This window comes from Suillus subalutaceus (genome assembly GCF_016647625.1).
Source record: "Suillus subalutaceus strain FC151 chromosome Unknown DFJ58scaffold_159, whole genome shotgun sequence".
NCBI lineage: Eukaryota > Fungi > Basidiomycota > Agaricomycetes > Boletales > Suillaceae > Suillus > Suillus subalutaceus.
The window spans coordinates 2,887-24,964 of record NW_024540408.1 but is presented as its reverse complement, the minus strand read 5'-3'; the positions used below and the strand labels follow the sequence as shown (position 1 = coordinate 24,964).

Sequence of the window (22,078 nt, the reverse complement as noted above, 5' to 3'; positions counted from 1 at the left end):
TACACGTTCGTTGATTTTCTTTATGACTCGCAACAAGGGTCGTGGATGTTGTGAGGCACATATCGAACGTGGTCGAACAACTTACCTATCCGCAGACCATTGGCTTGGACTAAATCGGTGCGCTATATCTGAGCCTGGCAGATGACAAGTTTCATGTTCAATCTTTCACGCGGTTTGACACATCTCTGTAATGCACTCAGTGACTGATATGCACGGGTGAACCGGCTGCGCTGATAGGATTTCTATATCATGAGTGATAATCGCAAACTTGTTACATACCCCGCTAGACGGCCCCGTTCTATAACCGGCTTCCAATAACTTTCCCTTCCTACCATGACGAGCTGGAGTCGTTTGTCTTTCCTGGCGCTTCTCGTCCTGCAGGAAATAGTTCTTGCAAAATATGTGAGAACCAAAAGATCAACTATCGCTCCAGTCGGCGCAGGAGGTTCTGACGGTGGGCGTTATTGGGGGTGAGTAATCATATCTGATCAACAGGAACAATTTTTGACCAGGACTTCGTAGATTATGGCTGGACGGGATGGACACCGAGTCCTCCACATTTCTGTCTTGAAGTACTTCCAGAGCTGCAGGCTGCAGGACTCGTTATTCCCAACGAGGTCCTAAACGACTGTGATCCTGGAGATATAACGTACATAACCAATGCCACTGCTTTGCAACGTGAGTGCCCCTGCTCTTTCACCACAATGTAGCTAAGCCCTATGAAGTCGATACATCTTCATATGTTGGACAAGTATGTGCGATGAAGAACTGCACTGCATTTGTACGTGCTTCAACATAGCTTCGGATAAATTAGTCAACTCGAACTGTTTCCAGGTCTCTGTCGGTGACAACTTTTATGATAGTGGTATTGATTTCACCACCGGCGGAATACAACGTTTCCAGGAAGCGTGGGTCGACATGTACAACGAAGGAGTCTTTCAGACTGCTCCTTGGTATCAATGTCTCGGCAATCATGACGTTGTGAAAGGTCAGAGTGGCATCGACTTCCAGACTCAAGTTGCTCCAATTTATGACCCTCGCTGGAACTTTGTGGGCTTAACGTATCTGGACCTTTGGAACATCTACTGAACGCTTCTGTTAGGGAACACAAGGGCTTCCATATTGGACTTACGATCTGACAGGCAAAGATTGGAGTGCTACTTTTGTCGTCGTGGACTCAGATTGTTTCCTAAGCTCGTATCAAAAGGTTGTGGATTTTGTCACATGCAAACTAACGACTGATGGATGACGAGTCTTCCAGAATACCTCTGTATATGCGAACTCGTACACGGAAGCCTGCTATGCCGACCGGCAAACACAGGTGGACTTCCTAGCCAACGCATTCGCTGAATCCACGGCTACATGGAAATTCCTTCAACTCCACCACCCTTACATGTCTTCAGCCACCAACGAGACCGAACTCGCACCTCTCGTGGAGATTGTTATCCAGCACAACGGGATCGTCCTGAACGGTCATGACCACTGCCTTGGGCATTATTACTCAAACAACACCAACTTCATTCTCTCTGGCGCTGCGGGCTACCCTCAAGCCGGTGACTGCAACTACGGTATTCCACTCGGACCATATGCAATGTTCTTGGCAGCGAATCCAATGACTGGTATGATTCTCACTTCCCCATATATTGATCTGGATTAACACTCCCTCAGCGGCGAATGGTTTCGTGACAATGGATATCAGCAATCAGTCCATAAACGTTGAATATTACGTGCGGGACATGAGTTTCGAAAACGGGGATTTATACCCTGTTATGCACGATCTCAACCCTTCTTATTCATTCCAGATCACACAGCACGCAACGTAATCAAGGATATGAAGATCCTTGAGTCAGACCATCCATATTTTTGTATGCGTGGTCGACGACACGAGGATATTTGATTTGCGCTGATACTGTCGAACCATAGCAACAGACTACTTCATTCGGATACACTTTCAGTCTTCCCTGCATATTTGATAGATGAAGACGCTTGTTTCTTTATTTCGACGTCGAGACCAGATTACCTTGTAAATTTGTATTGTGGAGTGAGGAGTACCTGTTACCTTTCCGAAGTACTTCCGCTTCCCAAAGCTCCCGAAAACAAGATACGTGCAGCGTAACGTAAGAACGTAACGACAAGACCTCGAAAACCTCGTCAGCTGCAAATTTGCCTCTGACTTAACCGAGTCTCGGAGTAGGAACGGCGGCGGGTCGGGCCGCACACGCTGAAAGGTTTTGCGGTTGGTAACCATCAAGAGCAGAATCACTTCTATCAGCATCATTGTAGTCACGGTTGTATTGAACCCACTCAACGATTCACTGTCTGACTTGAGGTATGTGTTGATGTTCCTGTATCGACATCTGTTCCGATTTTCATTTACAAGCTTCGAAGCATTAAGGGACAAAAAGTGAAATAAGCGGTAGTTTTCCTGATGTAGAATTGTTGGGATTGTCTATTATCTAAGCACGAATAACCATATAAGGTGAAGACTGGTGAAGAGGCTTATTAGAATACCCTTTCGCTGTGATCCCCTGTAGTTTGACATTCTGCCGAATTCTGCCATCTGCCAGGCAGAACCGGCTCTGCCAAACCGGCTGGCAGAATGGCAGACTTCTGCCCACAACACTAACCACGTCATGATGCATGCGTTCTTCTGTCTCTCTTTTCGTAGTGCGTTTTGTACGACTTTTTCCGTTTGTCGCGTCATGATGTGTTATTGCGTGTCTGCTCACTACTATGGCGACCTCCGCAGCTTAAGGGGAGTCCGTGCAATGTGTATATAAGAGCTTATCGTTTTCAGTGATGCTATACCCCGACGTGTATTCTCCTCACGCTGTGCGCGAGCCTTATCACTCCTTGTGTGCATTTTTCCATTATTTGCCGTCCTTTAACTTTTACGCGCATCTTTGTTCCATTCTTGATATAAGAGCCCCTCCGCTGCGATATCCTGGAAGTACTGTCAACGTGCCATGTCTTACTGCTCGTACCAGCAGTTTTCCCTATCTTTCCTTGCACTTTTGCCATTTGTCTCAGCCCATGGATATCTCGCCCAAGTTGTAATCGATGGCAATAACTACTACGGGAATGTCCCCAATGCCAAACCCGTTCCCAGCATCATCAGACAGATCAATGATGTCGACCCCGTAATGGGCGCTTCCAACCCATATCTCAATTGTGGACAAGATGCTCAACTCGCATCACTTGTCGCCAACGCTAACCCATCCAGTCAGTTGCAGTTTTGGTGGGACGGTGGTGACGGTGGCCATTGGCCCCATAATACCGGTCCCATCATGACTTACATGGCTCAGTGTGTCGACACGACGTGTGATCAGTATGATTCAACGAACGCGGAATGGTTCAAGATCGAGGAGACGGGGCTGCAGCCAGGCAATATGGTTTGGTATCAGCAAAATATTAGTATGTCTAATCATTCATGTCTTTTTTTTTCTATCTGAATGTTGTATGTACAGTGAATGGTTGGCCAGCGAACGTAACCCTTCCTCCAACACTAGCTCCTGGGCAATACCTCATACGACACGAGATCATCGCGCTGCATGACGCAGTTGCGATGGGCGGCGCCCAGTTCTACCCTAGCTGTACGCAGGTGAGCAATGTTTTGTTCGTAGTCTTACATTCCATGTCAATCGCATCCTCTACAGGTTAATATTCAGGGTGACCAATCGGACGTCGCCCCAGCGAGCGATGAAGTCACTTTTCCAGGCGGGTACAGCGATGACGATCCAGGAATTTACGACCCAACGGTTTTTAACAGGCCCGTGCAGTACACGTTTCCTGGGCCTCCAGTTGTCTCGTTCGCTGCACCGGTGTCAAATACTTCGTCGCCGACATCTTCGAATTCCAGCTGAACTACTATGGGTACACCCGTGCCCTCTTCAACTGCATCGGGTAATGCAGGCGAAGCGCAATGCCAAGTGAGCACGGAGCAAGCTGCTTTTCCATGTCAGCCACGAAGCGTGTCGAGAGTGATGGGCGTTGGTGGGAGAGTTGAACCAGCCCGTCGTGAATAGCCTCTATCTCATCGATCAGAGAGCAATTACAATTGTCATGATATTTAGATCTGGAGAGGCGGGTATACTTGGGGGATAGCGTTTTTTGTGTTTTCTGTTTGCATTCACTACTGTTCTGTGGTTCAGTTACCGTACCAGGTTAGACTATACTGGTTGTAGATCATATCAGATTGTGAAGTATAGTAACTAGTACCACTCTTTCCACCACCATAGCGTAACGTCTGACTTACCTGAGTAGTAGGAACCTAGTGGCGTCAAAACCTCCTGGCCACGGACAGGATGAATTTCCGGCGCTCGCCAATGCCAACGTCAACGCCAACGACGATCCGTCTACACGAAAGGTGCCACCTAAACTCAACCTACAACTCGGGTTGTTCATTACCTATCTCTTTGCTTGCTGAGATACCCACCATCCGTGCTCATCTAGCTCCCAAGTCAAGTTTCATCAGTGCATGCGGCGGCGTGCGCCCTCCACCGAACTCCACTCGTCCTTCTCCGGTAATTAATTGAAGGTGCGCTCTTGGCGCCCACTGGCACGCCCTCGTATGGCCAGCATCGCTGTTCTCCGCCAAAGCCTGCTTCCCCTCTGCCAAATCTACATTATCCCGGGACCCGCTGACAATACCGGACACGCCATCACCGACTTATTCAGCATCGACATCTCCGGCCTCAACCGCCTTCCCTCCAGTTATGGAGGATTGTACTGCCCATATCTCATCGGCATTATCATCGCCAGGTGTTCCAAAACACGAGCCTGCGCCGGTACCATCTATCATCATCCCCATCCTCACACTCGCGAACAGCAACGATGACTTAGACATGTTTGCGGTTTCAGAATCCATCGTTGAAATAGGACGAGCTTTACATAAAAAAACATAGAAACATGTCTCCTTATCTTGTGTGTTGTCTTCCTTCGTTCGAGAGCGGTCAAATTTACTTATGTTCCCTAAAAGCAGGAAGTGGCGGGAGGGCTTCGGGAGGTCACGCTCTCAGGTCGGAGTCAGCGTAAGGTTTCGAGGCTTGGAGGCGCTGCAAAGGTTCGTTATATTTGCCCAACCATGATAGCATTAAACGGCACATAAGTCCTTGCTAAGACCCGTATATGATTATCTCATACCTGTTGGGGCGGGGTGTATGTGCCTGATACCTATCACTCACGCAAAAGGGTCTCGACTGTGGCAAAACACCTCAACCTGACGCGTATGGCAGGGTTGTATTCTTCGGTGGAAACTCTGTTCCAGAGTTACGCCTCGGAGCTCCGAGGGAAGTCACGATCGCGTATCTGGCCAAATATATGTCATCGTCATCCGATGACCAGGCCGCGGCAAAATTCTGACGATCGAAAATGGTAGGAGCGCGTGTCAGTAGGCGTCAGTCTGCATCGGTTAACATATGAACGCTGACCAGCAGAACTGAGCTCGACGGGACAACTTTAGCTCCATGTCTCTAATTATTCATATCAAGTATGGTTCATCGTAGTCCCCCACACTCAAGCCATTCAAGCTGACGAACCCGGCGGCCATCGAATGTTATCATGTCTGAGTGACTTGTATACTAATGTCTTACCTGTGGGTGAGCAAGGGCGAGCAGCATGACCAAACCTTCGTACATTCACCTGGACGACTTGAAGAATAGGCTGCGAACACCCCAGGCGTCTGTTGTTATGAAGGCCACTCCGTTAGAGCCAGAGTTCTCATTCGAATACGACGACTTTCCAGATGGGAGGATAGCTGTATTGCTCACCCCTCTTCGCTCTCCGATTTATCACCAGCACCGCTCTCCGAGTGTAACCAAGACATTTTAGCTGAGCTTCTGCCATGCTTGCAAGAGTTCAGTTTTCCAAATGGCGGCCATAGTGTACCTGGCATTTTGTCACGCTGTTCATAATCGCAGTACTAGATGTGCCATTGAACACCTACGGTCTCATGATGGACATCATACCTGGCACGATTGGTAAGATGGTTTCTCCTTATCATCTTGCTCAAAGGTTCCGCGATTAATGGCCGTCGATAGCAGAATCACCTCTATCAGCATCATTATCGTCAGGCATCATGGGGTCCTCCTATCTACCATGAACAGTCCATCATTTGGTCACATGACACCATCAAAACGCTGATAGAACGCAATTGCTCACGGTACTTTTTCGCCTTTTTCGCTTGCGCAACAACGTCGATTGTGATTCTAGTCGTTTCGACTTTGACACCTGCTACGTGTGAGTATAATTCTGGTAAAACTCGGCACGTTTTTTAACCCATTTGTTCCCGTGTCAATCCAAAGCGTTTTTGCGGATCGTGACGATATCATGACATTTATTGTTGTAGTTGTGGTACCAAAAAGCGTCTGGAAATATGTGAATCAACTGAAACACGCATTTTCCATGTTGAATATCCGTATTTTGCAGTGGTTCGACCGTTGATTTGACTTTTTCTAGGATTTATGCATCTGGAAACTCTCCGCTTGCTGCTTCGCGCGGAAATGGAGCTTGGTATACGATACTCGGACATCGCAGCATACACAGTGCCTGTTTCCCTCGACCTCGCCACGACAACAGGTTCAAGTGACTTACTGAAGTTATCGCCACTAACCAATCGTGCGCGTGGTCATCCACAAATCTATTAGGGACCGTAGTTATGGGGAGTTCCAATGATACAAGGTACACTGGGCGTCAATCTACAGGACGCAGATTTGAATGTTTCTCTATCTTCCAGTGGTTGTAAGTCGAAGAAACCTTTTGGAGTATACATAATCTAATTACCACTCTTCCATGGAACCTTATAAATGAAACTCTATTCACTGTCTCAGTCTTACCGAGCACCAAGAGCAAAGCTGACGAACTTCGCGACAGTCTGTCAGAGTCATTAAGTGGCTGCAGCTAAGCAGATTCGCACAATTTCACCGTGATAGAAATCAGTCTGCTTCTCAATTGAGCGGTTGATGTGGCATGGAGGCAGTTCCCGGAACCTAGAATATCAAATGCATGAACGTCTTTGTGAGCTAAAAACGTTATGTATGGAAGGCGGCACTCGATGGAAGAGAACCAGCAGGTACTGCGGACATGCGGCGGACATGAGGCTCGCAGGTGGAATGGAGGTCGGTGATGAGATCATTGGCTCAGGACTGTATCCTTCGATGCAGTGTCTTAATCAATACCTAGCTGTACGCTAAGCTCAGAGCTGTATCTTTGAATCAATGAACTTGGAGAATACTTGCATAACATTGGCAGTACTAGTAAAGGATGACCGAAAAAACACAGTCATCTAATCTTATCTTACGGAAGTAATATAGCTAGGAGGCACTTCGGACCATTAATATTGATATGAAATCCACGCCTCGTTTTTTGCTTTCTCCAGTCACGATTGTCCTTAATGATTCTGGCCAGCTCCTCGAATACAATAGAAAGTTTGATGGTCACGCGTATGTACGTATATAAGCCCAACCACGTTGCGTCCTCGCAATCGTGTTTACTTATTTTTTCCCCACAACATCCCCGCCTATACCGCGACGTGCCTTCTCCTCACGCTGTGCGCGAGCCCTGTCACCCCTTGTGTGCATTTTTCCATCAATCTAACTTTATTTTTTTTAACTGCCGTCCTTCCTTGACACGCATCTTTTCCATTCTTGATATAAGGCTCAACGCTCAAGCCTGCTGCGACATCCTTGAAGTACTGTCAACGTTCCATGTCTTACTGCTCGTATCAGTTTTCCCTATCCCTCCTTGCATTTCTACCACTTGTCTCAGCCCATGGATATGTCGCGCAAGTTGCAATCGATGGCACTGACTACTATGGGAATCTCCCCAATGCCAACCCCGTTCCAAGCATCGTCAGACAGATCAATACTGTCGACCCCGTGAAGGGCGCCAACAACTCGTATCTCAATTGCGGACAAGATGCTCAACTCGCATCACTTGTCGCCAACGCCAACCCATCCAGTCAGTTGCAGTTTTGGTGGAAGGGTGGTGACGGCAGCAATTGGCCCCACGATATCGGCCCCATCATGACTTACATGGCTCAGTGCGTCAACACGACGTGCGATCAGTATGATTCAACGAACGCGGAATGGTTCAAGATCGAGGAGACGGGGCTGCAGCCAGGCGATATGGTTTGGTATCAACAGAATATCAGTACGTTCATTCATTCACGTCATTTTTTTCTATCTGAATGTTGCATGCACAGTGGATGGTGGGCCATCGAACGTAACCCTTCCTCCAACGCTAGCTCCTGGGCAATACCTCATACGACACGAGATCATCGCGCTGCATCTCGCAACTGAGATGGGCGGTGCCGAGTTCTACCCTAGCTGTACGCAGGTGAGCCATGACTTGTTCGTAGTCTTGAATTCCATGTCAATCGCGTACTCTTCAGGTTAATATTCAGGGTGACCAATCAGGCGTCGCTCCAGCGAGCGATGAAGTCACTTTTCCAGGCGGGTACAGCGATGACGATCCAGGAATTTACGACCCAACGATTTTTGACACGCCCGTGCAGTACACGTTTCCTGGGCCTCCAGTTGTCTCGTTCGCTGCACCGGTGTCAAATACTTCGTCGCCGACATCTTCTAATTCCAGCTCAACTACTACGGGTACACCCGTGCCCTCTTCAACTGCATCGAGCAGTGGAGGCGGAGCGCAGTGCCAAGTGACTACGGCGCAAGCTGCTTTTGCTGTGTATCCACGTCAGCCACGGAGCGTGTCGAGAGTGATGAGACGTTGGTGGGAGAGTTTGACCAGCTTGTCGTGAATAGCCTCTCTCTCATTGATCAGAGAGCGATTACGATTGTCATGATATTTGGATTTGAAGAGACGGGTATACTTAGGTGATAGCGGTTTTTGTGTTTTTGTGTTGGCGTTCATTATTGTTCTGTGGTTCAGTTACTGTACCAGGTTAAACTACTGGTTGTATATCATATCAGATTCAGAAGTAGTAACTAGTACTACTCTTTCCATATGTTGTACCACCATTGGTACGATTATATAGAACTAGCTAAATATCGTACTTGCTGCTTAATTGTGGTAGGGCTCGGATCCGGTCGTACTCCTCCATACCTCTCCCCTGTGACCTCTGCAGTCGGCCCGTCATTTTCCTATGTTTTGTGCTTGCTCAAAGGTTTAACAGCGCCTTTGTGGTACAAAATTTGCACCATGTCCATCCACTGTCACCATCACACGATTTGCAAATGTATCGATAAGTATATTGGCGAATTCCTGGTGCCGTGCAAATGCCATAATCAGACTTGCGTTATTCTTGTCCTTCACGCGTAAGGTGCCTCATCTTGTCAGATGATTAATGATTCCCTACCAGGCCACTGCGAATAGCTCTTGGCCCACCTGTGCAGCAAGATACATACAACATTCTTCTCACCTGACTGTCTTGGTGCGCGTTAAAGGCAAGTATTATTAGGAAGGAACGACGGTTTTCCTTATTACGATGTGACTGGGGGAGAATAAAAAGAGCATGGTTATCAGGTTCGCTTCTTATCTTTTCAAAGGATGTCTGTTCTCAACGATTCCAAGACCGGTGATACCACTAGCGCGAGCGACGACTTCCGAGTCAAGGTGCCCCCCGGCGTACTCGAGCATGCAACGTGTACTCGTGATGATCTTGAAGTTGAACGGAAGTTGCTGAGGAAGCTTGATTTGCGCATGTCCATAATCGTGGTTATCTTTACACTTAACTATGTGAGTCTGAATTCAAGTTATCTGACGGTTTTCAGGTATGTACACCGCTTACTGTGCACCCACGACTAGATTGACAGATCGAATGTTTCGTATGTAAATTGTTATCATACTTGCTTTAATCTCATGACGTTGACAGCAATGCACGGTTACAAGGTTTTGAACAGGACCTGCACCTGCAGGGGCAACAATACGCCACGATCTTGTCGATCCTATTCATCGGGTACATCATTATGCAAGTGCCAGCGTGAGTTGTGTCCGTCATCAGGGGATAAGTCAACTGACTTTCCTCTTTCTTTCAGAAATATGTTTCTGTACTGGTTAGGGAGACCTTCTGTCTTTCTTCCGTCTTGTATGTTGGTGTGGGGTGCAATTTCAGCATTGACAGGTTTGTCGACATCGACTTTTCATGAAAACGAATACTAATGGCACCCAGGGATTACAACGAAGTATACTTTCTCGCTTTGCGTCATGCTATGTATTTTCTGACAGTTCGACCCAAGTTATACGGGGGCTGTTCTCGCCCGTTTCTTTCTTGGCTTTGCCGAGGGACCTTTTTACCCTGGAAGTTTGTATCTAATATCTCGGTGGTACAAACGAGACGAGCTCGCCTTGAGAGTAACTCTCATTTCATGTGGAATCCCGATCAGCAATGCTTTTGGATCCCTCATTGCATCTGGTATACTTCAAGGCATGCAGGGAAAACTCGGTCAAGCTGCATGGAGGTGAGAAATAGCTGTCTCTCTTACTCACTTATGTTGAATGATCTGCAGATGGTTATTCTACGTCGAGGGCAGCATTACGATGTTCGTTGCAGTTTGCGCGATGTTCATACTCCCCGATTTGCCACACAACACGAAATGGCTCTCTCCGGAGGAAAGAGCACTTGCTATCTCTCGCCTTGCAGAAGATGGTGATAGTAGGGCTGAACTTTTGGACAAGACGAGCGTACAAGGACTGTGGGGTGCTGTGTCTGACTGGAAGGTGTGGTGGTTTACAGCCGCATACATTGCCCAGCTTTTAGCGCAGTCATTCGCCGCTTACTTCCCGACGCTTAGCGCAACTATGGGATATAACACAACAGTATCTTTGTTGCTCTGCGCTCCTCCGTGGATGTTATCTACGATAGCTGCGTTTGCTCTTTCGAGGTGGATGAACCAGTTTTATCGGAGAGTTATATCTCACTGACGAACAGGTACTCTGATAAGAAGCAAAAGCGTTACATATACTTTGCCGCTTCCAATGGAATCACGGCTCTTGGATTCATCGTATCTGTCTGTACGATGAACACGGCCGCGCGTTATTTTTCGCTGTAAGTGGCATATCATGTGCTCATAAACGCTGCCCCTTGTACTCAGAGACGTACAGGTTTCTGATGGCTCAAGTCTACGCTGGTTACATGGTGTTCTGGGGCTGGGTCAACAATACTTTCGCTGGAGAACCCGCGAAGCTAGCTGTTGCTGTTGCTATAATCAACGGACTGGGGTCAATAGGAAATATTTCGGGATCGTTAGTGATATTTGATCCTCTGACGTTCACTCATCATTCACAATTGCATATATTTTATAGGTACGTCTGGCAGACTCAATGGGGCCCGACATATCGGTATTCCTATGCTGCCTGCATCGCGACGATTAGTGTTTCAACGGGCATGCTTGGTGTGATGCATCTCCACCTGAAACGTTTGAATAAACACATCGCGAGGGAGGAGCGGAATGGGAGGGATGACGGGGCTCTTAGTGGCACCGTTGGTTTTAGATATTTAGTGTAGTAGGATCGATGGGGTTCTCATACATGCGGTTGATGCATAGACAATATTTAGTTCGATCAGTTATGTGCCAGACGTGCAATTGAGTAAGACACGAATGTTTGAACTGCAGTTTAGCAACTTGAAACCTGTGCATAGAATTAAACCCTAGCCTTCGTCCATACTGAAGCCGATGGCCATCCCACTGATTTCAATAACCCCAGCTCTGAGGGAATGGATGACTTGTGGGTTTGCGCCATGCGGGTTTTGGTATTGGCTATTGGTTTCATCATTACTGTCCTGTAGTCCAGTTACCGTACCAAATTAAACTGGTATATTAGATTGTGTAGTCATTAGTAGTACCACCATAGGTACGATTAGTACTATATAGATAAAACTAGCTAAATTGCACTTGCTGCCACTAAGTGGGGGAGGGTTTTGAATTTTCTAACTTCTGACTGCAGCAAATATCATTTTCTCTACCAAAAATTCTGTGGGAACGATTTTGGATCTGTCGGGACTCGGCATCTAAAACATCTGAACCTTCGTAAGGTTTTTCACTCGTCACTTTCAAGTTCATCCAAGTTTTCCGTCTCCTTTCCGTCTCCCTCCCATACCTTCTGTTGTCCAAGACACGATCAGAAATCTCTACCCCTTAATAAGTGGGTTTTTTTTTACCGCTCACCTCCATGTCAGTATTTCGTCTCCGGTGCCAATGCCTCCTGAATCCTTTACCTTTTGTGCTGCAGGTCATTTTTGATCAAAGCGCCCTCGTGCGTGCCCCGTGTGGTGGAAGGAGGGCATCTGCCCTCCTTCCGCTGATCACGACATATGTGATTACCCTGAATACTATGGTGCTCTTTATTATGATCTTCAATACCATCCTGCGATGTTTGCCACACCTCAGACTTTCTGTGCTTGGCTTCTGAAGTGTCTAGTGTCCCATCGTCGCTCGTGCTTAGTGCGTGGACTTGTGTTCACGGGTTGTATTTCGTTTGCCATTGTAGTGACTCACTATGACGTGTCTGTTTCACTGTCGCTGGCTGATTTTGAGGGCGCTGGTTATTGTCACTGTTCCATTAACCGCCGACTCTCTCTTGGTTCGTGCAAAGATGTCTCTTTTTTGCACTTCTTGGAGCGATATCCCCCTTGGTTCTATTCCAGTGAAGACATCATCTGATCCCACCTGGATAGTTTATTGGCTTTGCCTTTATCTCAGTCCCTCTCACGTGTTCCCGGTCTATATGTCGCTCGTCGCACGAAATCTAACTTTCTCGTCGCTATTTACTGTCACTTCCTTGACCTACGTGCATCCTTCTTAGCGAAGTCTGTCTCGGATCTCTTGCATGAATTCGCATCTGTACAGCTTCCGGTTGAATGTGAACGTCAATTTGTGCCCCTGCTGCGTCTACGCAGAACCACAGGTGCGCAACAGACACTGAAGAATGAGACAGCTGGCGATCAAACAGTCTTTTTCGTCGATCGCATGCGAGACACAAGTCGATGAGCCAGTTACATGCGATACTGTTTTTGAAAACATCCTTGACGCGGCCAGAGATAAATTGAACACTTATCAAAAATTTCTTGAACAAGTACTACCAATCAACGTTCAACCGCCACCCCGTTGCCATTATTGTCACTCATCTTCAGTTGGCGTCTCCGTTCTCGCATCTTTGCCTGAACCATTAGAACAGGCCCCAGTAGACACGTTATACATTTACATACATTTAGCTATATGTTGTAGGTATTGTCTACTATAGGGCCACGCCCCAACGGACAAAAAAAACAACGCATCCAGTAGTTTCAAGCATGACTTGGAATTAATTGTTACCCCGAAAGAATCTTTGTGGTAAAGGGATCGAAGATGTCCTCGGAACTTCAAGAATATATTCACCACAAACGAGCACAGTACACTGTAATACATAGATAAAAACATCGGGAGTTATTGTGCCATGACAGCTTTAATGATCTGCAATACTTGGACTTCCGGAGGACGACCCAGACAACTGCCAGCGTTCTCGGAGACGTCATAGCGCTTCTATAATCTGAGGCTAGAATGATTCTAGAAAGAGTCGAAACTCAATACTCAAGACATACCTTCGGTGTTGTCAAGAACTGCGTGTTTAACAGAGTGAGTAAGTAAAAAAACTCAAAAACAAGACCAGCATTAGATAATTACCTTCCTCGACGTCATTCTTCATCATCTACAGGAGGCCTATCTATGTATCTCTCGTTAGACAGGACGCGAGAATACAGAGAAATAGAAACGTACAGGCCGCCACCCGGCCCATGGCGCGCTTCTCGATATCTGTGTCATCAACAGATTAGTATAACTCTTCAGAAGAAGGTCAGCGCGAAGTAACTACCTTCAGTCTCGGTCTCAGTGGTACCTGTAAGGACTACACCGCGACGCGTTTCGTGTTAGAACAGAGCGACACTAGCACTGGATAATTACCTTCATCATCTTCAGGAGGGTTATCTATGCATCTCTCTCGTTAGACAGGACACGAGAATACGGAGGAATCAAAACGTACTCTGGAAGGAGATGTAGCTGCGCTTCCCGACATCTATGTCGTCAATATTCTTGTGAGACGGGTGCAGATACCAGTACAGACAAGTAGAGACATACTCTGCTCGCCCTCGCTCTTTTTGACGGCTACAATAGTAAGGTGAGTAAAACATGCGAAAACAATGTCGGTGCAAATACCTTGGGAGCGCTCTGACACAGTGGGTGCTGCTGCTGCCGTCTGCAGGAGAGCGATGGAGACGAGAACAAGTGACAAAAGTCCTTTCATGATTGCTAGATCTCACAGCGAAGTGATTGTTGGAGCTTTACTGGGGTGCTGAGTGTACTGCGATTCGAGGAATGCTGCTTTTATACCGTTACAAGCTCGATTGTCAAACTCACTTGCAATCTTGCAGACTCACTCACTCGGGCCTTTCCGTTTCGTGCATTATTTTGATTTGTCTGCCTTAAGCTTCCAGTTTGCAATACATTGAATACGTATATACAATACACCGATGTGAAGTGAGGAACCCGACATACCCGGGCCGTGACTCGGAGTTCCGTGCATCCCAAACCTAGTTAGTAGTGACGGTGACGCAGATCCTGTTTCACGTGTGAGCGTCTCTGCATGCAGTACGTGGGGTCTGACAGTGTGTTACTTACGAGATTTTGGAAGTTATGCTGCAACGACGATCATGAAAGTTACATATGGGAAGACCACGCCGACGTCAGCAACTGACCCTCAAATTGTAGAGGCTCGCCAGCTCATCAAGACATTCCGTACAATCCTGCGCCCATCAGTGTGTCATCTGATCAATGGCTTTTTACCTGACTGTCTGGCGAGTCCATCAGTGAATCCATGAGTCCGTGTTATTGTAACCGTGAGAACTATCGAAGGATACAATTTTCTACCACAATGAACTGAGTTGTTGTTACATAGCGATTAATGTCTGCAAATTTAGATTATCGCGAGGAGTTTATGATAAGGTTGTGACGTCGTAGCGGGATGACCGGCAAGACACGGTAGCACAAGCCATTCTCATTTATGCTGTAAATTACATGACTATTCAAGGCTTTCTTGGTGTTCACATTGGTCATCAAATCTGCGAGATTGTGACAATGTTGTGACATTGCATCATTGCTGCCTGTAGCGTCAAGTGGGTACGTTTTCTGAGTGTTCCTATTTTTCTTTCCTTATGTTTCAAGTACTATAAGACTTTTAGATAGGTAATATATGTCCTTCTCGGGTTTCCCTCGGTTCACTGATGTCCGCACGGCACACATAATCTCGTCACCAACATATTTAATCGCTCGCACATGGAATATGATTTTACTGTCAGCAATTGTCAGACTACTTAGCAATCCAAATCCAGGTGAATGAAGCGAGAAACTCTCACTTACTATCGTAGTGATCCTAAACAGCCACACCGCGGTGACACGTCCGAGTCCTTGTCAATTCCTATTTCACATGTGACTCGTACCAACGTTGTGCATTTGCATATTCAATTCAAGGTTAAAGCCCAGTGAAAATCGACAAGAAAGAGGTAGATACGTGTCGATATATATCAAAGAAAATAAAGCCTATAGATATTATCGTCGTGTTTCGAGGTCTTTCGAAAAAACGGCACTTTTCGAGACAAGAAAAGATAGAAGTCGAAAGGAAATTTAGATCTTGAGATAGGTCAAAATGGTTTGATTTGGCCCGGAAAATGGTATCAATACAGATCTAATGCTATTGAATGAATTGTAGATGGGTATCACTGTGAATTACTGGTATTAGGCAGGTACTATAATAGTGGGGTTGCTCCTCCCGCCATCCCACCATCCCGATGCCAATGCTATCATGCACACATCCACCAGGATCCTGCCGCTAGTCATGGTGCTCATTCTCGCTGTCCTTGCCTTGGAGCGTCGAAGAAGAGCTGACCTGTAGTAGTGGAAGAACCAGTTAGTACAGTGGCCAATAGAACCAGTAGGCACGACGACACTCACCTGCGCCGTGGCCTTTCGTTTGTATTCCTGTTGTACTGCATTAGCGCGGGAGGTTCTCCCCGATGTAGCATGTACCTCCTTGATACTGGTAGACAGATTGTTCCAGTAGAGTGCGAATGCAGCCGGTTCACGCTGGTGACCAAGTATCTAGACATCTAAAACTTACAGTGGATTTTTTATCTAGCGAGCGCAGTTGAAGTTAGTACCAAATTGATGCAATGCGAGGTGCACATTTGACTCACCTCTATGTTGGCCGTTTCCTTAGCGTTTCCTTTGTCGGTACTACATAGCGGCGATAGCGCTGGTGCTGATCCACATTCAGATGGCAGGTGCCACAGAACGTCCGAGCCTGCAGGGTGAGTCTGGTCGCCTCATTACCTGCCAGTGACTTATTCAATAAAATAGTACGAAAAATATGGCACTTACCTCATTCTCTTGATCATGAGATTCAATACAGGGAATCTCGAACTGATGGAGAGTGGTGAAGGTGAGTCTGGGAGGCCACTCGTAGTACTGCCAGTTCGCTTTTTTTTCGGTGCTGGTATTGGTTGAACTTCGACATCAGGAGATACAGCTCGTTTCAGAGGATTAGAGGGGGAGGTGGCCAATGTATCTGGGATCTCGATGGAGGACTCGTGGGTTTCAGGTGTCGTGTCGATGTCATCAGGAGCGCACCAGCAATAAGTCCAGTAGACGGGATTGTCATTCATGACAATCCATGAAACAAGTCCAGCTCACTACTAGGTCAATCAGGGGAGGTAAGGGATGAGAAGGATGAGAGAGCGAAGGGCTGCTGTAGATTAGTTTGATGATTCGAAAACGAATAGATTTCGTGTGCGTGATGCTACCGTGACTGGTTAATGAAGGGTGGAAGACGAGATTGGTTTGAGTGAGTGAAGTAGAGAGATTGATCAGTGTGATAGAAAGACCAGTGACCAAGGAAACATAAGGGAGAGGCACGAAGAACTAGCAAGGACCGAGTTCCTCTCCTCAAAGACAACACTGGCAGTCACATTAAGCGAAACAACTGCTCGCCGCCCCGGGCTTGCGATTGTCGTGTTGTGCTAGCAACACAAGGGAATGGTCATATCGAGCTGGACTCGGTGTCGCAGCGGGGGCGAATGACATGGTGGGCAGATGAGAAGATGCGAGTGGTTCAACTGTACTAGGACTCCAATAAACATCATTAATGCAAATACAGTTATGGACTTGTGCAAAATACACACGTGCATTGAATGCATGCAGGTGCAAAATTTGTCGCAAAGTTGCAAACTACGCAATCAAAGTCCGACATGTTTGCATCTTTTCACCTTTGGAAAGATTCTTTGCGTTTGCACAAAATTAGAGTTTTGCCTTCTCAAATTTCTTAGATTTGTATCCATCTCATTTTGTACTTAGACATCTATCGGCACGTATCTACCTCATTCTTGTCGATTTTCACTGGGGTTAAAGCTTTCAAAGTGTTTAGAATTCATTTTGAGCGACATCATCAGTGAACCCATGAGTTCTTGGCATTGTAGCCATGGCAATTGTAGACGGATCTAATTCTGCTCCTGCTAAATATCACGATATATACTCTGAGAAATTTGGCTTAATCCCACATAGCCATGGATAGTTACTAATACAGAGAAGGAGGAGGAGTTTGCGACAAATTTGTGACTCGTCGCCACTGCAGTGAGCCAGGAACAGGAGCGCATTCATGCCAATGTGGTTGGGCATTACCACTTACACTTGTTCATATTCTGGATTGCGAGATCATTCAAGACATTCTAAACAACAGTCGCATTACCACTGATCAAAGTACATATATGCCTCTGGCATTTCGTGAAAAAATTATGATATGTTGCCATCGTAGTGAACCAGGAACGGGAGCGCATTTGTGCCAATGTAGTTGGGCATTATCACTTACACTTGTTCATATTCTGTATTGCGAGATCATTCAAGACATTCTGAACAACAGTCGCATTACCACTGATTAAAGTACATATATGCCTCTGGTGTTTCACGAAAAAATTATGATATGTTGCCATCGCAGTGAGTCAGGAACAGGAGTGCACTCGTATCACCGTTGTCGAGCATTATCACTCACACTCGTGTATGTTTCTTGATTCAAGACATTCTGAAGAACAGTTGCTTTTAGCACTGGTCAGCATATATAGATACCTCTGGCAGTTCATGAAAGAATTGTGACACATCGCCATCGCAGTGAGTCAGGAACGAGAGCGCACTCGTATCACCGTTGTTGAGCATTGTCACTCACACTTGTGTATGTTTCTTGCTTCAAGACATTCTGAAAAACAGTCGCTTTTAGCACTGGTCAGCATATATAGATACCTCTGGCAGTTCATGAAAGAATTGTGACACATCGCCATCACAGTGAGTCAGGAACGAGAGCGCACTCATATCACTGTTGTCGAGCATTGTCACTCACACCTGTGTATGTTTCTTGCTTCAAGACATTCTGAAGAACAGTCGCTTTTAGCACTGGTCAGCATATATAGATACCTCCGGCAGTTCATGAAAGGATTGTGACATGCCCCTGCCGCCGCCTAATCTCTAGTGACTGCGCTGATACACATATATGTTGTCAAGTCGATATATCGTGCTATAAGGTCTGTTTTGAGTTAAGAGTGATGACCAGGAAGGCTCCCTTGAATAAGTCGAATACTGAACGAAGATTAGGGCACACAAGCAATCTTTTCACCTTGAACATGCATTGCGGACGGTTTGCTGTCATGCCCTCTTCCTTTATCATTGTCCCAAATTGCAGAGGTTATGCCAATGTCGTACTCTGGAAAGGGAAGTTTGAGTCTCAATTGTTACTGTGACCTGTGGGTGAAGCTGCTCCAGTTCTGTAAAGTTAACAGCAATCATGAGCACTACCCCGGCTGACATTTATTGTGCCATGCTGGCGGGGTAGGAGTGATATCAAAATGGAGAAATATCATTTAAATGTGCAGGAGTGAAAGGGTGCCATTAAATAGAGCGCGTCACGATCATAGGTAGACTGGCCATTGGCGCCATGTTGAAGACAACATCTCACTTGTCTGGCCTTGGACATTAAACTTCGTCTAGGTATAAAAACGAGGGAAGAGTTTGCATTAGGGTATTCGAGTAACAGTGGTAAACAAAGAACGAGGTATGTGCGCGGCTGTCGGGTATGAAATGCCGCTTTGAAATGGCTGAATCATTTAGGCGACATGTTCTAGACATCGTTTTCGGCAACTGAATTTGATGGTTTAGGACGTGGTCACTTTACGGCCATGACGGTACTTACTGGCAGGGACATTGATGTCATCAGTGCGCTTGGCAGCTCGAGCAGATAACTCGTCAAGAATCGGTTCGACAAGATCGTCGACATTGTCTGAGTGTTTTGACACCACGCCATTGGCATCGAGGACATCCTTGGTTGCTACAATGTACAGTTAGAATCCGGCGGTGAAAGAAATGACACATGTCATACCAGTGGCAACTTGGGAAATAGTGTAAGTACCCGCGCTTAGATGGCGTAAGGTCATCGGAATGGACGTTGTTGAGGACCCTTTCCATGATCATGCAGACACCGGCGTCATCGCATTTGTCAGTCACCGCACTGTTCTTCTTGTTATATGCGCTAGTGACGACTGTAACACAATTATGAGTGGGGAATACGAAGTGAGTACAATAATGACGCACTCACTTCGATTTGATCAAACGAGTAACACTTCTCCTCATGGCGTTTGGACCTGGGGGTGAGAGCGTCGACTCTGGCCTTGTTCACAACATTCCTGACCGCTAAGAAATAGTTCAATATGTGAACTAATAACCGAGAAGGAAATACATACTAGCAGTAGCTCTGGCAACATTGCAGTCGTCGCGCTTCCGAGGACGCTAATTGTAGCATTGTTAAGCACGTCGTAGATGACTATTCGGTTCCGATCGGGTTATAAACCCCAACTTGAACTTGAGACAAACGACTTACCACCGTCTATGTCAACAAGACTGCATCCATCGTCTCGCTGCGAAAGTTCAAGCATTTTGACGACCTCGTCGAAGGCTGAAATGTCGTTCTGGTCAATATTGCGGTTGGGTCATGAAAATATTTCATGCTTACAGGGATCATATTCGACTGCATTCGAGTCAGCACGAGTTCCTACATTGACTTTGAGATCGTCGCTAACATTCTCAACAACTACTAGTAGTAGCCTCACTGAGGACTCGGACGAGTAATACCGTGACCGTGACTTAGTACTGGCCGGAAAAACCAAGTCGTTCAAGTTGTGAGCGTTGACTCGGAGTACTAGTAAAAAGTAGGGGACGCAATAAGACTGGGGTTTGAAGGTCAAGTTCAGAACTTGAAGGTCACATCTGATAAATACATGGCAATCACTGGTCACGGTAACATAGAATTGCAGTGCTCGTATGGCACTGTGACCTAGTACTACATACTAGTACCTAACACAATTTGGGAATAGGCGTACGATAATGTCATAAATATTGATGGCTGGCTTGTACAATCACATTCAGCGAATAAACCTATATCAAGAAGCTCAAGATTCTAACCGGTCACCCAGGGCAAAGGCTTGTGATATTGATAGCCCTACCTAGCTCAAGCACGACATCCACCACACGGGCTTGTAGTCTGGCATAACATAACTGGCCCTCTCAAGTTTGATAGCCCAATCATCTGCCTCTTGTTGATATATCTTGGCAAGTTGAGTATACTGGCGTACTCGGTTTCGCGCTGCAGCGTAACTTGCACAAACCGCGTCAATGGTGTACCAAGTGAAAATCTCGGTTTGCTCTTCGTCTGCCTCAATATCGATTTCATCCAGGGTCATCTTACACATCCTAATGAGTATTTGCTCCTGGCATCTTACTAGGTAAGGAGATGTCGTCACACACCAAATATGATTGTATCTCTCTTCGGGCCTGTTGTACCTTCTTTCTTGAATTCTCTATGCTCAGCGCGGAAATGTCGAGGGGAAGTTAGCCCAGACAATTCTGATGGAGATGACGAAGGAGTCGTGTCGGAAACGGTAGAGGAGAGTGTTACTTGTTCCAACATGTTCAAATGTTCAAAGATTCAGTATGGAAGATGTAGTATACCATCATGATACCATTATCAATGTTACTGTATGCTCATTCAATCGGAGCTATGCGGCATTTCAAATGTGCCATTAAAGGAAAATTTCCTCTCAAGTTCGAGGTGACGACGGAGTTCAGCTTTGACCTGTTTGTTAATAATTAAGTCATACCTGTCTGATTCCGAGTCAGAGAGTCCAAGTCATTCTGAAATCGTCGAAGGTCTCAGTCTCTTAGAATTCCTGCTCAGGCTCTGCCTGTAGTCACTTGAGCATTGAATGTATATCTCTTGACCGCTCTGGGTCGGTTTGTGTCTCGTATTGATCCTTTCCATGATCTTATGCTGCAGCAACAATATGGCAACGGGCCTGGGTTGCTCCTGGGCAAAAGATACGAATTCTCGTGGACTTTCCAGGCATCGGGCTACGTGCAGGTTCTATCAAAAAGCAAGCACATTGGCAACCGAGAAAAGGCGGGAGCGGGCAAAAAATTCAATCCAAGTATCACGCAAATTAACCTCACACCTGGGCCAACCGCAGCCTCAGGCTAGTACTAGTCATGGCAATACCACTGTAAGTAAGTTCAATGTCCTTTGAGAACTGCTATGTAAACCCATGTATCAGACATGGCTGCTTGAGCCAATAAGGTTCCCAAAGGACTGTCGTTCAAAACCCATAGCGCATTGCACAACACCTGCGTTCACTGTGACTGGTCCCAAGCCTGAGGATCAACTACCTGAGCAGATCAATCTAGACACTCAGGCCAGTAACGTTCATATTGGTGCATCAGGTTTTATGTTACAGGAATCAGATTTTGCAATGGAGGAGGATGTTGCCAAAGGATGCCATGATGTTCCAGGTATGCACCTTCATAATTTTTATCGCTGATGTACTAGTATTCATGGATCGTTAGCAGACCCCCGTCAACATCTGTCTTGACGCACATTAGTTCCAAGGAATTTCGACGATCTACTACCTGATGATGAGGATATCAATCCTTCAAATGTTGCTGGGGCCGGCCCGTCTCTGGTGACCGAAAACTTGAAATCCCCCGCAGCATAGAATCCGAAG

General features: G+C 46.4%; 8 protein-coding genes across 8 annotated transcripts; 5 read left to right on the top strand and 3 right to left on the bottom strand.

Moving 5' to 3' along the window:
• Positions 1-333: 333 nt before the first annotated feature.
• DFJ58DRAFT_733850 (putative tartrate-resistant acid phosphatase type 5 precursor) lies at positions 334-1,823 on the top strand (the record flags this gene model as incomplete). Its single annotated transcript, XM_041386361.1, has 7 exons — positions 334-454; positions 496-678; positions 726-781; positions 835-1,050; positions 1,103-1,207; positions 1,262-1,619; positions 1,669-1,823. 7 exons carry the CDS (start codon positions 334-336, stop codon positions 1,821-1,823), a joined length of 1,194 nt encoding a protein of 397 aa, XP_041238088.1.
• Positions 1,824-2,536: 713 nt separating this feature from the next.
• Positions 2,537-3,863, top strand: DFJ58DRAFT_908184 (glycoside hydrolase family 61 protein; the record flags this gene model as incomplete). The annotated part of the gene is made up of 3 exons (XM_041395096.1): positions 2,537-3,414; positions 3,468-3,601; positions 3,657-3,863. Exons 1-3 carry the CDS (start codon positions 2,967-2,969, stop codon positions 3,861-3,863), a joined length of 789 nt encoding a protein of 262 aa, XP_041238087.1. The 5' UTR covers positions 2,537-2,966.
• A 3,716-nt stretch (positions 3,864-7,579) lies between these two features.
• DFJ58DRAFT_125894 (glycoside hydrolase family 61 protein) lies at positions 7,580-8,867 on the top strand. The gene is made up of 3 exons (XM_041378751.1): positions 7,580-8,148; positions 8,201-8,334; positions 8,390-8,867. Exons 1-3 carry the CDS (start codon positions 7,704-7,706, stop codon positions 8,762-8,764), a joined length of 954 nt encoding a protein of 317 aa, XP_041238086.1. The 5' UTR covers positions 7,580-7,703; the 3' UTR covers positions 8,765-8,867.
• Positions 8,868-9,513: 646 nt separating this feature from the next.
• On the top strand, positions 9,514-11,533 carry DFJ58DRAFT_709241 (major facilitator superfamily domain-containing protein; the record flags this gene model as incomplete). The annotated part of the gene is made up of 10 exons (XM_041383800.1): positions 9,514-9,702; positions 9,772-9,791; positions 9,839-9,946; positions 10,002-10,087; positions 10,136-10,148; positions 10,203-10,424; positions 10,473-10,847; positions 10,895-11,011; positions 11,068-11,208; positions 11,269-11,533. 10 exons carry the CDS (start codon positions 9,514-9,516, stop codon positions 11,468-11,470), a joined length of 1,473 nt encoding a protein of 490 aa, XP_041238085.1. The 3' UTR covers positions 11,471-11,533.
• A 1,756-nt stretch (positions 11,534-13,289) lies between these two features.
• On the bottom strand, positions 13,290-14,249 carry DFJ58DRAFT_814132 (uncharacterized protein). Its single transcript, XM_041391636.1, has 9 exons — positions 14,154-14,249; positions 14,076-14,102; positions 13,981-14,013; positions 13,902-13,925; positions 13,813-13,845; positions 13,719-13,754; positions 13,626-13,665; positions 13,544-13,561; positions 13,290-13,484 (listed from the first exon to the last, which is right to left on the bottom strand). Exons 1-7 carry the CDS (start codon positions 14,239-14,241, stop codon positions 13,637-13,639), a joined length of 270 nt encoding a protein of 89 aa, XP_041238084.1. The 5' UTR covers positions 14,242-14,249; the 3' UTR covers positions 13,290-13,484; positions 13,544-13,561; positions 13,626-13,636.
• Positions 14,250-15,635: 1,386 nt separating this feature from the next.
• On the top strand, positions 15,636-16,291 carry DFJ58DRAFT_814124 (uncharacterized protein; the record flags this gene model as incomplete). The annotated part of the gene is made up of 2 exons (XM_041391635.1): positions 15,636-15,879; positions 15,945-16,291. Coding segments are annotated over exons 1-2 (223 nt in total), but the record flags the coding sequence as incomplete, so codon positions are not given.
• Positions 16,292-19,149: 2,858 nt separating this feature from the next.
• On the bottom strand, positions 19,150-20,313 carry DFJ58DRAFT_749267 (uncharacterized protein; the record flags this gene model as incomplete). The annotated part of the gene is made up of 9 exons (XM_041387644.1): positions 20,135-20,313; positions 20,038-20,085; positions 19,906-19,980; positions 19,765-19,848; positions 19,620-19,718; positions 19,538-19,567; positions 19,408-19,485; positions 19,222-19,356; positions 19,150-19,169 (listed from the first exon to the last, which is right to left on the bottom strand). The coding sequence occupies exons 3-9, from the start codon at positions 19,958-19,960 to the stop codon at positions 19,150-19,152; spliced, it is 501 nt and encodes a 166-aa protein (XP_041238082.1). The 5' UTR covers positions 19,961-19,980; positions 20,038-20,085; positions 20,135-20,313.
• Positions 20,314-20,554: 241 nt separating this feature from the next.
• Positions 20,555-20,991, bottom strand: DFJ58DRAFT_917182 (uncharacterized protein; the record flags this gene model as incomplete). Its single annotated transcript, XM_041395515.1, has 2 exons — positions 20,555-20,802; positions 20,829-20,991. Coding segments are annotated over 2 exons (411 nt in total), but the record flags the coding sequence as incomplete, so codon positions are not given.
• Between the last annotated feature and the right edge of the window lie 1,087 nt (positions 20,992-22,078).

Excerpts from the sequence above, each read along its gene's own strand:
- DFJ58DRAFT_814132 (XM_041391636.1), bottom strand. The coding sequence starts at position 14,241 with ATGAAAGGACTTTTGTCACTTGTTCTCGTCTCCATCGCTCTCCTGCAG. Across the intron at positions 14,014-14,075 it reads AAAGAGCGAGGGCGAGCAGA|ATGTCGGGAAGCGCAGCTAC; the intron begins GTATGTCTCTAC and ends TTGACGACATAG. Across the intron at positions 13,666-13,718 it reads CATGGGCCGGGTGGCGGCCT|ATAGGCCTCCTGTAGATGAT; the intron begins GTACGTTTCTAT and ends AGAGATACATAG.
- DFJ58DRAFT_125894 (XM_041378751.1), top strand. The coding sequence starts at position 7,704 with ATGTCTTACTGCTCGTATCAGTTTTCCCTATCCCTCCTTGCATTTCTA. Across the intron at positions 8,149-8,200 it reads TTGGTATCAACAGAATATCA|TGGATGGTGGGCCATCGAAC; the intron begins GTACGTTCATTC and ends TTGCATGCACAG. Across the intron at positions 8,335-8,389 it reads TCTACCCTAGCTGTACGCAG|GTTAATATTCAGGGTGACCA; the intron begins GTGAGCCATGAC and ends CGTACTCTTCAG.